Genomic DNA, 15,367 nt, shown 5'->3' with positions numbered 1-15,367 from the left:
ATTTTCAAAAAAGTTATTATCTTATTAATTTATCGATTTGTATCAATTTTTACATTGGTCCCAACTCGGGACTGAAAGAATTTATTAATTTATCGAATATTAATTTATAGAGGTTTAACTGTAGTCACTGCCACGTTCAGGAATTGGTACTTAGAATTTATAGTTTTCATGGTTACTTGTCTAATTCGCATCGAGAACTTATAATTTTAATGGATTCTTCTCTAATTCGTCTCATCATCTGATCAATTGGGACTAATTCTGTTTATATGTTTTGTGCAATGGCTTTGAATCTTCGTAATTCGGATCATACAGGTTCTTTATTTAGCTTCTTCTCTCTTTCTTTGTTTCTATTTATATTATTGAGAGTACATTCTTTAGATTTCTTGGTTTCTTTGCCGCTATATTGTTATATATATATATATATATATATATATATAAACTTTCAATCTAGGGTTCTAACGCTAGTTGCCACAATTCCATTTCAATTAGAGAAATTCCTAAAAATAGCACTAAAACAAGTTTTATGAACAATAATAGTACAAACTACATAAACTTCCAAAAATAGTTGACTTACTATGAAGTTTTGTTTTAAAAGTATAAACCTCTATAAATTAATACTCGATAAATTAATAACTTTTATAAATTAAAAAATAAAAGATACCGATAAATTAATAAGATATTAATTTTTTTGAAATATAAATATATGGTCTCATCAATACCATAAATTAATAATTGCATAAATATATCAATTACCTAAAATACAATAATCTAAATCTAATTGGATTGAATTTCAAAATATGTAAATCCTATTTGAAAGCTTTTGGATTGTTCTACTAGATACATAGCTGGACTTCGTAGCTCAACGCAGCTTGTAATAAACGACAACAATGTAGAGCTCCTCGGACTCGCCGGAGAAGTATGTAGTTAACGAATTTTTTTGTTTCTATTTTTTGTTTTTCTGTTTTTAATTTTAATTTATGTTTAATTTATTTTTTAATATTGATAAGGGCAAAATCGTCTAAATATAATTCATTAAAAAAAAAGGATATGTAGAGTAAAAAGAGATTTTAGAGGTTTGTTGTGTTCAAAAGGAGACATGAGAACGCTTACTCAAAAAATTGTCTCCCAAGTTGACGTTTTAAGTTGGGCTTTTAAAGTAATGGCCCAAAGCCTATTAATGTCTCCCTAGGCCTTGTTAATAATTAATTCAAGACGTCCTAGTCAACTCTTACATTGTTGAACTTGAACGTATTGCAAGTTTGTTAGTTTGTTTTCCCCTGAAATGAAAGGTATACGAACACGTGATTTGTGAAATGACATAAAAGGTGAATCCGATACTTTTCTTTTTGTTACCAATATACTTAGTCTCAAGAAGGTATGTTTCGTGTATGTTAAAGTTGTCTCCTCTCGTTCATATCTATTTTAGCCAAACATATGCATACATTTCTAAATAGTTTATGAGAATATAACACTAATGTTTAATAATCGACAATCTCGCCGGAGATTCCGGTTAGGAAACTTAGCTAGACTTGTCCAACTGCGGCAAAGCGTCAGCAGCCAACCCCCACGAAGGACTGTTCAAGAAACTTTGTCTCAATCACCACCACAGTCACCGCTATTTCATCCACAATCACCACCGGAACCAAAGTCTTTACCCTTGTCGCCGTTATCACCAAAATCAAAGGAAGAGCCTGAATCACAGACAATGACACCACTGATGTCAAAACATGTCAAAACACATCGAAACCTTCTTATCCAATCACCACCTAAGTCGCCGCCAGAATCCACTGAATCTCAGCAGCAATTTCTAGCATCAGTGCCTCTTCGACCGCTAACAACAGAACCAAAAACACCATTGTCCCCCTCGTCAACCCTAAAGGCTACCGAAGAATCTCAGTCCCAACCGTCTCCACCGCTTGAATCTATCGTTGAAACTTGGTTCCGACCATCGCCTCCAACATCAACAGAAACTGGTGATGAAACTCAACTACCTATACCACCACCACAAGAAGCCAAAACTCCACCGTCTTCGCCGTCAATGATGTTAAACGCTACTGAAGAATTCGAGTCCCAACCGAAACCACCGCTTTTGCCGTCTAAATCCATAGACGAAACTCGGCTCCGATCACCGCTTATGTCGCAAGCATCGTCTCCACCTCCTTTGCCGTCTAAATCCATTGATGAAAATGAAACAAGGTCCCAATCACCGCCGATTTCGCCACCAAAATCTGATAAACAAGCAAGATCTCAGACACACTCATCACCATCACCACCGCCACTGTTGTCGCCGAAAGCTAGTGAAAACCACCAATCTAAATCACCTATGCCACCACCATCTCCGACGGCACAGATATCACTATCGTCTCTGAAATCACCAATTCCTTCTCCAGCTACGATCACCGCACCACCGCCGCCGTTTTCTTCACCACTCTCCCAAACTACACCGTCACCTAAACCATCGTTACCCCAAATTGAACCTAACCAAATCAAATCTCCTTCTCCAAAACTCACAAACACCGAATCTCACGCTTCACCAGAGCAGAATCTAGTGAAACCTGACGCCAACCTCATGAACAAGATTCCGGCTAAAAACGAAGTTCCGAAAAACAGGGGAACATTAGAGAAAAAAACAGAGCCAATGATTATGATGTTCATAAACAGTAACGTCCAAGGATTCAACACTTCTCTTTCGCTTGATTCATCTTCCATCGATCATAAACCAGGCGTCCACTTGACGATCGATTATGATCAAAGTTGTGATTTTTCTTAACCACTGTTTTAAATAATTGCACATATTGTAATACAATCGTCTCTTCGTATCACTATTATATATGATCAACGTTGTGATTTTTCTTCAATTCTGTTCCCGGATTTAAACTACTTAAGTTGGCGCTGGAAAATAAAGCACAAAATGGGCCTTAAATTTAAATTTAGATATAAAGATTACAAGCTTTGGGCCGGCCCATTAAACCATGATTTTGGGATGTGTTTTTTCATGGTAAGAAGCAATTTAAAACTAAACAAGTGAAAAGTGAGAGAAGAGCTAACTCACTGTAGACTACTAATTGATCTGGCCACGACATCTTGGACCACGGTTTCCTTGTCCCCTAACTATATAGACTAGAGTCCTTTGCATATTTTAACGCAACATGCATAACTAGAACTTAATTACCGTAATGTATTTTGAGTTTACTTTTAAGTTATAATGTTATGTTGTTTTTGTCAAAGGACCATTCGTGTAAATATAATCGTTCCTGTTCGCGATTCGCGGGGATTAGAAAAGGAGCTATTGCCTTGTCCTTATTGACCCACGAGACTTAAAGAGCGCATTTATAACTCATACCTGGCCAGCTCAACATATATCATACTCCAAAACATTATACACTATGAATTTTATTTGCATGTAGATATTTTTGACAAAAAAAAATAAAATTACTAACCAAGCAAACACAATTATACTTCTGTTAATGCACTGGTGGTATATGTATTAATTTTTTTAACTTTCTTTTTGCTAACAAATTTGTATTATTTAAAAATACACTTCTGATTCTAATATACAGTTATGAAAAGAAATAATTTTATTTTGTTATTGTGTATATATATATACAGCTGTTGGTCAAACTGATACAGTAAAAATGTTTAACGAAAAGTCAAATCAAACTACAAATTCCCAGGATGTGTACATATTTCACTTTTCAAAACTAAAAATAGTAGTAATAACATATTCCATGATGTTGTTTTGGGTCAAACGTAGTAACATTTTAAATTGACGTAAGACAATCAAAACTTAAACCTACAACATGTAAATTTTCAGCCTAAATAACAGAGGCTATATGTAAATAGAGATTATTCTTTTTGATAAAATTGCAAACTAATAAATAAATAAAAATGATTCAAATACTAAACAAGAAAAATGTATTCAAAATTAGAAGCTGGATAGCATCAGCTTGAAGAGCATAGAGACAAACATGCCTCAAAACTTGACAGCATGCTTTATTTGTATTTATTACTTCCCTAATTACAATGTCACCAAAACGTAGTCGTCGCCAGACTATCTGCATGCACATACACATCTGTATTTATTAGTTTTGAAATAGTAATATTTAATGATTTTTTCTATTTTAAAAATATAAAATTATGGATTATTTCAAATAACCAAAAAGTTTGGTTTAAGAAAAAGTATGGTGAAATATTGGGAGAACTATATAGTTAAAGAAATGAATATTGTGAAATATACTTAAACAAAAAAACTACTATATATTGGGAACATCTATGGGGTTTAGACAGTGGCGTGAAGTTCCAAGTTAAAAATACCCCATGCCATAAAGAAACAAGAGTAATGTATTCCCGTTGAACAACTTTTCCACTAATACTTCCAATTAGCTTAGACCTCATGATTCTACAAATTTTTCTTGTATATGTGCGCATATAATCATGAATTCAAAAAAAAAAAATATATATATATATATAATCATGAATTCATGATCGATGTATATATATAGTTATTAAACTATCAGATATACATCTTAAATTCCATCAAAAATATTATGAGGTTACACATAAACGTATAAAATAAATTAATGTTTTTTTAACAAACGTATAAAGTACTCCATCTTTGTTAATAAAATCTATTTTTATTAACAATATTGGCGATTGTAATAACAAAAAAATGTATACTGTATTTTTATTACTCAGCTACATATATTATAGTCTAAATTCGTATTTGTTAGGCAAAAAAATCCTACTATATTATTTGGGAAGTACATTTTAAATGTAACCTTAATTTATGTAATTAATTACATGACAATGTCATTAGAAAAATTTAATCAAAAACAGAATCTTTTAATAACGTCATTAAGGTTACCAAAATCATTTAACTACAATATTCATTTTTTTATTATAGGGCTTATTGGATCTAAAGACGGGTCATCAAAGATTTCCTAAACTAAAGCAAAATGTACCGAATATTTAAATATCTATATGTTACCAAATTATAAACAAATAAATTCGTAAAACAAATTAATATTTTATATACGAAATCAATTAAATCTTAATCACATAAAAATTAGCACAAAAAAAAAATATTCAACAATTAAAAAATTATCAAATCTCTGTGTTATATAAGTTTCTATACTATAATCGAATAAAGTGTAATATACCTTTTCAATTTGTATTCTTTAACTAATTTAAGCTAATTAATATATTTGCTAATCTTATACCTATCAAAACCGACTATCGTTTCTTATCTCTATAGTATTTTTGCAAGAGTTTTTTAGTGGATTTAGGTAAAAGTGCATTCAGGTCATATGGTACATTTCTTTATTAAGTAAATATGGTGCACTCTTATGTTATTAGCTAAAATGTTTAGATTATAAATCATAGTCATATCATAAATAAAATTAATATTAATAAAATAAATGGCTTTTTGGCAAGACGGATTTGGAGGGACGGATTTTTGATTCATCATTAATAAAAAAGTAAAATATAATTAATTCACCGTTTCAATACGGGTTCAATCTTTAATTTATTATTTTTTAAGACCACTAATATGAAACATATCAAAATCATCCTAATTTAGAAAAGATTATATAAAACCAAAAATGTTATGTGGTATGTATAATGTTACTATATATAAAATTAAACTATAAAATATAAATGTATTAGAGAATGATACAATTTACAAAACTTTTATATATAATACATAATTCTTAAATTTTTAAAATTACTACTTTAAAAAAAATCACGGGACGGGTAAAGAAATTACAGAACGGGTTTAATTTTGGAATTGGATTATATTGTGGATGTATTTGAATCAATATTTATAAAATTTTAAAATGTTATTAATATGTTGTTTTAATAAAGATTAAAACTTCAGTTTTTTAACAATTGTCTCATGGATTTGTCGTATAGCGTTACTTAATAACAATTATAAACTGTAAAATATAAATATTTTATAAAACTAAAATTTGCAAATTTTAATATATATTACTTTTAAAAAATAAATCATTCCGCGGTATACCGCGGGTTAAAATCTAGTTAAGTATGTATAGATTAATTGAAACGTGTATGTACTGATAAAGTGGGAACTTGGCAGTGTACCTAAAAAGTAAAACAAAAATAAATATGTTTCTACAACTGGTCATCCTCAATGTACCCCAACTACTACTCTGACTATTTTCTCTTGCCTTCTTTATTTCTCAGTTTCATATACTACATATATATATATATATATAATATATATATATATACTTCGTATAAATGATAGACCAATTATATTTTTCTGGATAACCTGAATTGGTATAACGAAGAACTAATGGTTTAGTTTGATTATCGAATAGCCACACCAGTTTAAAAATGCTACGTTTTATACAGATCGGATGCATGGACGTTCTATATACATATAATATAACTTCGTTACTTTAGAGAATATGTAACGGTAATGTATCTTCTTAAGATTTTCTTTTTTGAAAATATGTCACAATTATTATTTTATTTTAGTTTAGTTTTTAGTTTTAAATATGTCACAATTAGTAAAGAAGGAATTAGATAATTAACCAAAAAAAACTACTAATAACAAAATTACATGTCGGCTGAGTAAATACTGTTTTTTTTTCTAAGAAGACAAGACTAGGGTTTCGGAATGACGACTTATTTCAGCCTTCTTAAAAGCCCATCTCTTCCTCTTATCCCCATCATTCCCTCATCATAACACCATCATCACCATCTCTTTCTCTCTCTCTCTCTAAGATCTTCTATCACTTTATCTCTCTGTATATATAACTCACATAAGATTGAGCTGCGACTGATAATCATGAAGAGGCTATTTCTGTTGTGGGGAATGTTGTTTGGATCGAGGATATCATAAACGCATACACATGTTTATATGTTATGATGCATTATATGACTGATGTAATGTACATATATATACATACATGCCACATGGTATCGTCGGACCAGGCTTCATCCCCCTCAACATGTTAATTGCCTTCAATCACTCTGGAGAAACTACAAAACCTTGATTATTAGATTTTTATTTTTTGGTTTGACAATGTATATATATACATAATATGGTAACTACCATTGGCGTCTCTATCTTTTTTCTCTTAATTTTTAGTTGTTTATATGCTCATTGATCCAATAGACCAATAATTATGAGTTTTCATCATTTTTTGCACTATGTTTACTGGTCCCTAATAAAATTTGTATTCTACACAAGTCCACATAAAGTAAAAATTGTAAACCATTTTAAATTTGCTAACGTCGGATTGTAATAGCATATTTTACTAAACATTTTAAGAGAGTTAAAAAGTCGCTTTATATGATTACCGATTTTTTTTTTTTGTGAAAGTAATATTGGTCTAAATTTTTTAAGTGAATAATTCGTATATACAGTAGTTGATTAAGTTAGAAAGCAGTCAATCTCCTACATAATTATATACGTACGTGTTTAGAGACAGTAACATAAAGTTTGTTTTGTTTGTTAAAAAGCAGCATAAAGTTATTAATTAGTCAAACATTTTGGCGATTTAGACTTCCTTTTTTTACAGAATTACATATCTACATAACTAAAGTAGCTTTTATTTTATTTTATTTTTTAGTTTTCATTATACTGCAAGAACATATTCTTGGCTGATTGCAACTTATTTTGATTTTCCGTCGCTAACCAAACACTAGTATATTAGGTATTACGTTATATTCTTTTGATCAAACTAATAATTTTCATTGAAATTATAAGTCTCAAATTTACTCATAAGAGGAGGAATCTGATACGTATTAAAAATGCATTTGGCCGCTCAACATGCTATAAATATATATATATATATATATATATATATATCGTCACATATATTTCAAAATAACCTGATACTTTTACATATTTGTTAATTCCTGACCACACATTTTAAGTTTTTAACGTCGTAAAAATAAACGAAGTTGATGACGTTCATTTCTAATTTAGCAATTTATAGTGCGACTGTTTAATAAAATACAAGATTCCCAAAAATACAAAAGGTATTTTGATCAATAGTACTTCCTAAAATAAAATCATGTTTCAAAGCTTTATAATAATAATAAAAATGATCTCTCAGTTACAATTGTCTTGTCTCACTTGATTATTTTCTGTAAATAAGTTTGGATGTGAAGTTATTCAGTACAATTAACCTAAATATTTAATGTGATTGACTAAAACTAGCTAAATAGGGTTCACGGGAAATTGAAGCTTTTGACTATGGGAAAATATATCAAAAAAGATTGAAAAGTCTTTTGTTTTTGCTTTGTCAAAGTGCTTTATCTTCTTCATGTCACACCTTTTCCTAGTATTTATGAAGATGTGACATCTTCTCTCAATAATTCAATCGCGACTTCCTAAGTAACATAAATGCACATGTGCGCTAATATCGGATGTTGCTGACTTCCTTGAATCAAAAATTTGTGTTGCTCATGAATTTTTTCTTTTTTAAAACTGATTTAATCAATATACATGAAATAGTTCGATTCAGTTGTTGCTTTATAAGTACGGACTAGGCAGAGAAAACAAAGAAACACATCTCTTGATTTCGATCAACAATGGCTGCTTTTACACACTTGAATATCTATCTGCTTTTGTTGATAATCAGTGCAATGTGATTTGGTTAATTTGAAGCAAAATAATTAAAAAGAAAACGAGTTTGCCAAACATTTAATTCTGAAGAGAAAAAGTATTAGGCTATTAGCCCACAATTAACCAAAGTATTAGCCCACAAATAACAGGCCTGCACTTGACGGCCCATTTAACCTTTTTTTTTTCCTGACAGGCTAAGAAAATATCTTTCAGAAAATTATAAAAAGTAAAAAGCATATGGCATAATATATTTTTTTTTTTCAAGTGGGAATTTACCTATAAAATAATATTCCCCACTTAGATATTCCAACAATCTATGAGGTTTGGCTTTTTTGTACAATTAATTTGCTTGTCCCCATTTAAAAAGTGTCTCTTTATAATTATATATCGCCAAAGATTTACGCATGGATTCGTTTTTCGATAATAATATATCATCTATTTCTTTAAAACTCGATTAATGCACTATTAGCGGTAACGCAAATTACTGGCAAAATTCAAGTTATTATAATGTTTCTCTCAAATATTTTTGTTTGGCTGAATGAGAAAGATGTATTAGACATTGTCTTCTTTAGACATTATATATATTTACTAGTACTAATTATAGTAAATATACACACGTATACAATCGGAGTAGATGCGCATGTTAATTACCAAAAAAAATACGATTTAAGTGTGCCATCATCTCCGTTAATCTAGGGTTAGCTGGATAATTATCATTTACGTTTTGATGATGACAAAAAAGGATAAAGAACAAAAAGGTACATACTAATATATACATATATGTAAGGTTAAAGTTTGTTTGATGAGTGCTTAAATTCGATATTCTATTTAAAATTATATCTCTATTCGCTAAGGATTCAAATTCAAATAAGAGAAAAAAAATAAAAAGTAAATTATGCCCACCCCAAACTTTGCTATATATACAAGAAATATCACCTTCTCTTTAAAACCAATTAAAGAGACGCATTTAAAAGCAAATGACCAACAAGCGACTTCACCATCCATCTCTTACAACCCTCCAAGAACACTGGCTGTTTTCCTTCACTTTCTAGACAAAACAAAAACCATCTTCTAGAGAAAATAAACCAACATGGGAGAGACAGAAACCATGGCAACAAACTAACTAAACCATAGTATATATTATCTATACTAATATTATCGGCCCATGGGTAACGGAGACAAAGTCATGAGCCACTGGAGCTTCCACATCCCACGTCTCCATCATCATGAGCATGATCATGAAAAGGTACCAAAAGGGTGTTTGGCAGTGAAGGTAGGACAAGGAGAAGAGCAAGAGAGATTTGTGATTCCCGTTATGTACTTTAATCATCCTTTGTTTGGACAACTCTTGAAGGAAGCTGAAGAAGAGTTTGGTTTTGCTCAAAAAGGGACAATCACGATCCCTTGTCACGTTGAGGAGTTTAGGTATGTTCAAGGATTGATCGATCGAGAAAACACTAGATTTCTCGGTACTAATCTCCTTGATCATCACCATCATCATCACAACCATCTCATCCGGTGTTTTAGGGTTTGATGATATTGTTTTGGCTCTTTTTAAACTAGATATTATCTCATGCTGCTGATTATAAATAAATCTCGGTCTTCATTTCATCTTATCTTAAGGTGTGGCTTGTTGTTGTTGTTGTTGTTGTTGTTGTTGTTGTTGTTGTTGTTGTTGTTCATATATATATATATATATATATATATGTCTCATGATGATTAATTGTACGCTTATGCCCGATCATAAAAATAGAAAATCATCATCTTGTAATAATATTAAAATAATATGTATGTTGAACAATTAATATTTAGTTATTTACTATACTCAATCTCTTCTATGAGTTGACTTGTCAATTGAAATTTTATAATTTTATTAATGATTTGGAGAAGAAAGTAATTTTACATTTTTCCATTTTTATTTTAAAAATCATTTTTATTTTAAAAATCACTTTAGTTCAGGTTTTTTGTTGCTAAAATGTAAATATTCATAAGAATAAAAATGTTTAGGTTTACAGTTATATATTTTAGACTTATAGACTTGGTCTTATGGCAAAAAAAAAGGATTAAAACATGGAAGGAAAAACAATCAGTTTGTCGACTCAACGTATGCTATGAAGCAAACAATGTTAGAGAAAAAGATAAAGTGATACAAGATTTTGAAGTTCCTCCAAAGTGAGTTACAAAAGATGAAATTTGGCAATGAAAATTTATAAAAACTTCAAAAGTGGAAGCCTTTCACTGGAGGCCAATGGACTGATTCTATCGGCTTTGCCAAACTATTCTACAACAGGTTAATCATTTGGAGAAGAAAGTAATTTAGTGGTTATTTCACATATATACCACCATTCATCAATATAACTTCTATGTTACGTTTCCGTTCATAAAGATATGTGAAAACGAAGTTCCTGTAAATGAATGATTAAGTTAAGAAATTTATTCGCTAAATCTATAAATTCATCTGATCAACATTGTTGTCTACGCAATTGTTGTTCATTAAATCTTTACGGTCACAAAAATAACAACCTCATGATATGTTAGAAAAACTTTAATCATACACTTGCAAAAAAAAGTGAAGCAAAATCTACCATAAATATGCAATTGTGCAGTGGTCTTCTCCTCTTAATTTTGTTTGAAGTACGTATATTCGAAACTTTATTTCGATTATAATTTTTCGTACGATTCTTTATAAGTAAAGCAAAATAATGATGGATTGAAGAATCTTGAAAATGGAAAGAAATGGACGAGAGGCTTTTGACCATTTGTATGGCCAGAATAACAACACTCACTACCAAATACAATAACGTGATTTTGTTTAATAGATTAGATGCGGTAGGAATATATTATTCTTCGTGAACTAAAACCATGTTTTATAACGACAAAAAAAAACCCATGTTTTATAAGTTTATGGGCCAAAATTGGGCTTTTGTATTATAAACATGTTTACGGAAGTATTCAGCTAAGTATATATAAAAAAAAACAATTACACTAATTTATTTAAATTTTATTATTACCTACTTACAATTAGTAAAATTTAAAATTAACAAAAAAAAAACTTTTACTTACTTTTAGTTATTGTTTTAAGAAAAAACATCATTAATTACCCTACTTTTTTTTTTAATACTAGGAGGTTCTAAGCCAAAACATCTTAATTATTATATTGTTTATATGTCTAATAATATCCATAAATGTATTAAAAAAACTTAAAACATAAACTAAAGGGTAATAGATCATAATATTATTGAATGGAGTAAGAAAATGTATAAATTATAATTCAAAAAGAGAACTATAATCTGCTTTTCTACCCAAATGAAGTAAAATAAGACATCAATTTGCATTTCAATGGTCAGTTTTAAAGGTAAAATTAAAGACGTTAAACACGTGTAATGTAAAAGAGATCACTCATGAGTCATGACCAACCATATTCTTAGTTTATATAAGTAATTCACACCCCTTAAAAAGAAATATAGTCTATAATCAATCATACTTAGCATGAAAACGATGATCAAGTTTCTGCTGTTAATACTGGTGATCTCTCCTATGTCGATATGCGCCGAGAAGGACATGATGATAAATGAATGCCACAATGCAGACGTCCCAGCCATATGCATGCAATGTCTTGAATCCGACCCAAACTCCATTCACGCCGACCATATAGGCATAGCTGGCATCGTCATAAACTGTCTTGAATCCCACCTCCATATCATCACCAAGCAAGTTTTCACTTACAAATTATAACCAATATACAGAAATATCCTCTAATATATCAATTTTTTCATTTGTGTAGTAACATAACGAATTTATCGTCAAAGAAAGATAAAGGTGAAGTGAAAACAGCTCTGGAGATTTGCAAAAAAGACTTGTCGACGAATGCATCTACAATACTGTCGGAAGCCAAAACAAGTTTGAAAACCGGTGATTATGATAAAACCAACAAATCGATAAAGCTTGCGCTTGGCTTTCCTCTGAGATGTATGTTCAATCTCAAACGTGTCAAGTTCACGTCTCCCCAACTATTTAGTCAAATCAATATCTATGCTCAACTCTCTGACGCTGCTATGAGGATCATTGATCGCTTCTAATAAGTAATAACTCCTTATTGTTTTCTATATAACTCAACTTCGATCAATGCTTACCCCAATTTGAATAAATCATTTCCTTTATGAAATTTATAAAGTCACATATATCCATTTGTTGTAGCTCTCATGTTTTTTTTTTCTTTTCAAATTTGTCAAAATAAGTTTTCGTTTGAACCATCATTCAATATAAATCTAAATGATATATTGTCTTTTTTTTTTTTTTTTTTTTGGCAAAGAATGATATATTGTCTATTTCATCAAAGTTGGACCACTATACGATAAATTGTTGTTCTTATAACGTTAAAGTAGGAAAACAGTTCAGTTTTCACGTGACTAACTTACTACTATTGGAATATTTATCATAAACTTTAATTCACGAAAATCATTAATGAAAATTTGATATTACTACTATAATATCGTCTTCTCTATTAATTTAGAATCTTATTCATCCTTTTCCACTTGTCTTCTCTAACCCTCTAAATTCTCTTTGGTCGGGATCACTGGAAAGAAATGTATAATCTCACTTTCTCTCCATCATTGTCCTCTTCTTTGCTCTCTTTTACACAACAAACTCCTGCAGCCATAGTGTCCTCTTCTCCTCCGGATTTAGTACTTCAACAAAAACTCCGGTTTGTCGTGGAAACCTCACCGGACCGATGGGCTTATGTCATTTTTTGGCAAAAGATGTTTGATGATCAATCGGACCGGTCTTACTTGGTTTGGGTTGATGGTCATTTCTGTGGAAACAAGAACAACAATTCCCAAGAAAATGTTCATTTTTCTTTGCCTCTTATGTTATCTAATCAAAATATCCAAAATTTATTTAAATCAACTTCTTAAAAAAGTTCTATTAAGAAAATAATATAATTTTCCTTACCCTTGATTTTTTGTTTTTGTTTCTTTCTTAAGTATACAACAAACAGCATCGAGTGTGAGCTGATGATGGACGGTGGAGATGATCTGGAGTTGTTCTATGCCGCATCGTTTTACGGTGAAGATAGATCGCCGAGAAAGGAAGTATCCGATGAATCTTTGGTTTGGTTAACCGGTCCCGACGAGCTCCGGTTTAGCAACTACGAGAGGGCTAAAGAAGCCGGTTTTCACGGGGTACACACATTGGTCTCCATACCCATCAACAATGGCATTATCGAACTTGGTTCGTCTGAATCAATTATACAAAACCGGAACTTTATAAACCGAGTCAAGTCCATATTCGGGTCGGGTAAAACAACAAAACACACTAACCAAACCGGTTCTTACCCTAAACCGGCGGTATCAGATCATTCGAAAAGCGGAAATCAGCAATTCGGGTCGGAAAGAAAACGGAGGAGGAAACTTGAGACGACAAGGGTAGCTGCGGCGACGAAAGAGAAACATCATCCGGCGGTTTTGTCCCACGTGGAAGCGGAGAAGCAACGGAGAGAGAAGCTAAACCACCGGTTTTACGCTCTACGTGCCATCGTACCAAAAGTGTCACGAATGGACAAAGCGTCACTTTTATCCGACGCAGTTTCGTACATAGAAAGTCTTAAATCCAAAATCGATGATCTCGAAACTGAGATCAAGAAAATGAAGATGACGGAGACAGATAAATTAGACAACAGCAGCAGCAATACGTCTCCGTCTTCCGTTGAGTACCAAGTTAACCAGAAACCTTCAAAATCAAACAGAGGCTCTGACTTGGAAGTGCAAGTGAAGATCGTCGGAGAAGAAGCCATAATTAGGGTTCAGACAGAGAATGTGAACCATCCTACGTCGGCATTGATGAGTGCGTTAATGGAAATGGATTGTCGTGTACAACACGCGAACGCGTCGCGCTTGAGTCAGGTTATGGTTCAAGATGTTGTTGTTTTGGTTCCAGAAGGATTAAGATCGGAAGATAGGCTTAGGACCACACTTGTCCGAACCCTAAGCCTATAACAATTTCTTTGTTTTGTGACGTCAACATAGGATGTGATAATAATTTTTGTTTTTTTTTGCGACCTTTTGTTTTATTTGATAAGTACTAGAAAAATCAAATTCCTTCTAGCGATTAATGTTGTTTTATCAAAAGTTTGATCTCGTTGATACGTAGTTTATGTGTTACTTTTTTACTTTATTTCTCGTACGTACGTACTAGCTCGCTAAAAGCGCAAAGTGTTTGGTATATTGTCTTACTAAAACAATATAGAGACTGTATATTTTAAAAGAAACAACTCATTAATTGATCATTTGGAAATATTAGTTTGAAAACCATAGAGAAGACGGAGGAATTATAGACACACACACGCTTGTCCTATAATATTTAGGACCACTCTTCAGTGATAGCTTGCTAACAAATCAAGTCAATTACGTAATGAACTACCAATGCTTTATATTAATTATTCTTGGACGTACTGTTATATTAAGACACTGATTGGTTAATTTGGGGAAAAAATATTAGTACAATGCACAGAAAAATAAAGGGTACAATAATGTTGAGAAAAAAAAGTGGTACAATAATGCAAAGAGAAGAAAAGGGTACAATAATGCAATTGAATTGTATCTTTCTTATTTTGTTTGCTAATTACTAATTGCAAAAAATGTTTTTGTGCTTGAAAAAGTAATCATTCTGTATCTAACATTCACATATAAAACAGAACTAAACAATTTTGCATTTACTTAATGAGACAAAAATGTTTTGTTTTATTTGATGATCATGGTTTTATGTTTT

General features: G+C 31.2%; 6 protein-coding genes and 1 non-coding gene across 7 annotated transcripts; 5 read left to right on the top strand and 2 right to left on the bottom strand.

The window, feature by feature from the left end:
* Positions 1-1,474: 1,474 nt before the first annotated feature.
* Positions 1,475-2,865, top strand: AT4G00890 (proline-rich family protein; the record flags this gene model as incomplete). The annotated part of the gene is made up of 1 exon (NM_116315.2): positions 1,475-2,865. One exon carries the CDS (start codon positions 1,475-1,477, stop codon positions 2,768-2,770), a length of 1,296 nt encoding a protein of 431 aa, NP_567197.1. The 3' UTR covers positions 2,771-2,865.
* Positions 1,621-2,709, bottom strand: AT4G00889 (uncharacterized protein; the record flags this gene model as incomplete). Its single annotated transcript, NM_001340275.1, has 4 exons — positions 1,621-1,691; positions 1,992-2,228; positions 2,322-2,477; positions 2,556-2,709. 4 exons carry the CDS (start codon positions 2,707-2,709, stop codon positions 1,621-1,623), a joined length of 618 nt encoding a protein of 205 aa, NP_001328934.1.
* A 3,947-nt stretch (positions 2,866-6,812) lies between the features above and the next one.
* On the top strand, positions 6,813-6,994 carry MIR165b. Its single transcript, NR_141716.1, has one exon. It is a non-coding gene; the product is annotated as a microRNA ath-MIR165b precursor (primary transcript).
* Positions 6,995-9,550: 2,556 nt separating this feature from the next.
* AT4G00880 (SAUR-like auxin-responsive protein family) lies at positions 9,551-10,452 on the top strand. The gene has a single exon (NM_116314.3). It carries the CDS (start codon positions 9,765-9,767, stop codon positions 10,131-10,133), a length of 369 nt encoding a protein of 122 aa, NP_567196.1. The 5' UTR covers positions 9,551-9,764; the 3' UTR covers positions 10,134-10,452.
* AT4G00883 (uncharacterized protein) lies at positions 9,594-10,109 on the bottom strand (the record flags this gene model as incomplete). The annotated part of the gene is made up of 2 exons (NM_001340274.1): positions 9,594-9,647; positions 9,750-10,109. 2 exons carry the CDS (start codon positions 10,107-10,109, stop codon positions 9,594-9,596), a joined length of 414 nt encoding a protein of 137 aa, NP_001328933.1.
* Positions 10,453-12,067: 1,615 nt separating the features above from the next.
* AT4G00872 (Plant invertase/pectin methylesterase inhibitor superfamily protein) lies at positions 12,068-12,798 on the top strand. Its single transcript, NM_001340273.1, has 2 exons — positions 12,068-12,309; positions 12,384-12,798. Exons 1-2 carry the CDS (start codon positions 12,089-12,091, stop codon positions 12,676-12,678), a joined length of 516 nt encoding a protein of 171 aa, NP_001319835.1. The 5' UTR covers positions 12,068-12,088; the 3' UTR covers positions 12,679-12,798.
* Positions 12,799-13,115: 317 nt separating this feature from the next.
* On the top strand, positions 13,116-14,892 carry AT4G00870 (basic helix-loop-helix (bHLH) DNA-binding superfamily protein). Its single transcript, NM_116313.3, has 2 exons — positions 13,116-13,446; positions 13,585-14,892. Exons 1-2 carry the CDS (start codon positions 13,186-13,188, stop codon positions 14,593-14,595), a joined length of 1,272 nt encoding a protein of 423 aa, NP_567195.1. The 5' UTR covers positions 13,116-13,185; the 3' UTR covers positions 14,596-14,892.
* The last annotated feature ends 475 nt before the right edge of the window (positions 14,893-15,367 follow it).

Source organism: Arabidopsis thaliana, chromosome 4, assembly GCF_000001735.4.
Source record: "Arabidopsis thaliana chromosome 4, partial sequence".
In the NCBI taxonomy this organism is placed as follows: Eukaryota; Viridiplantae; Streptophyta; class Magnoliopsida; order Brassicales; family Brassicaceae; genus Arabidopsis; species Arabidopsis thaliana.
Note: the sequence above shows the minus strand (reverse complement) of the source record. Positions and strands in the feature narration are given on the sequence as shown.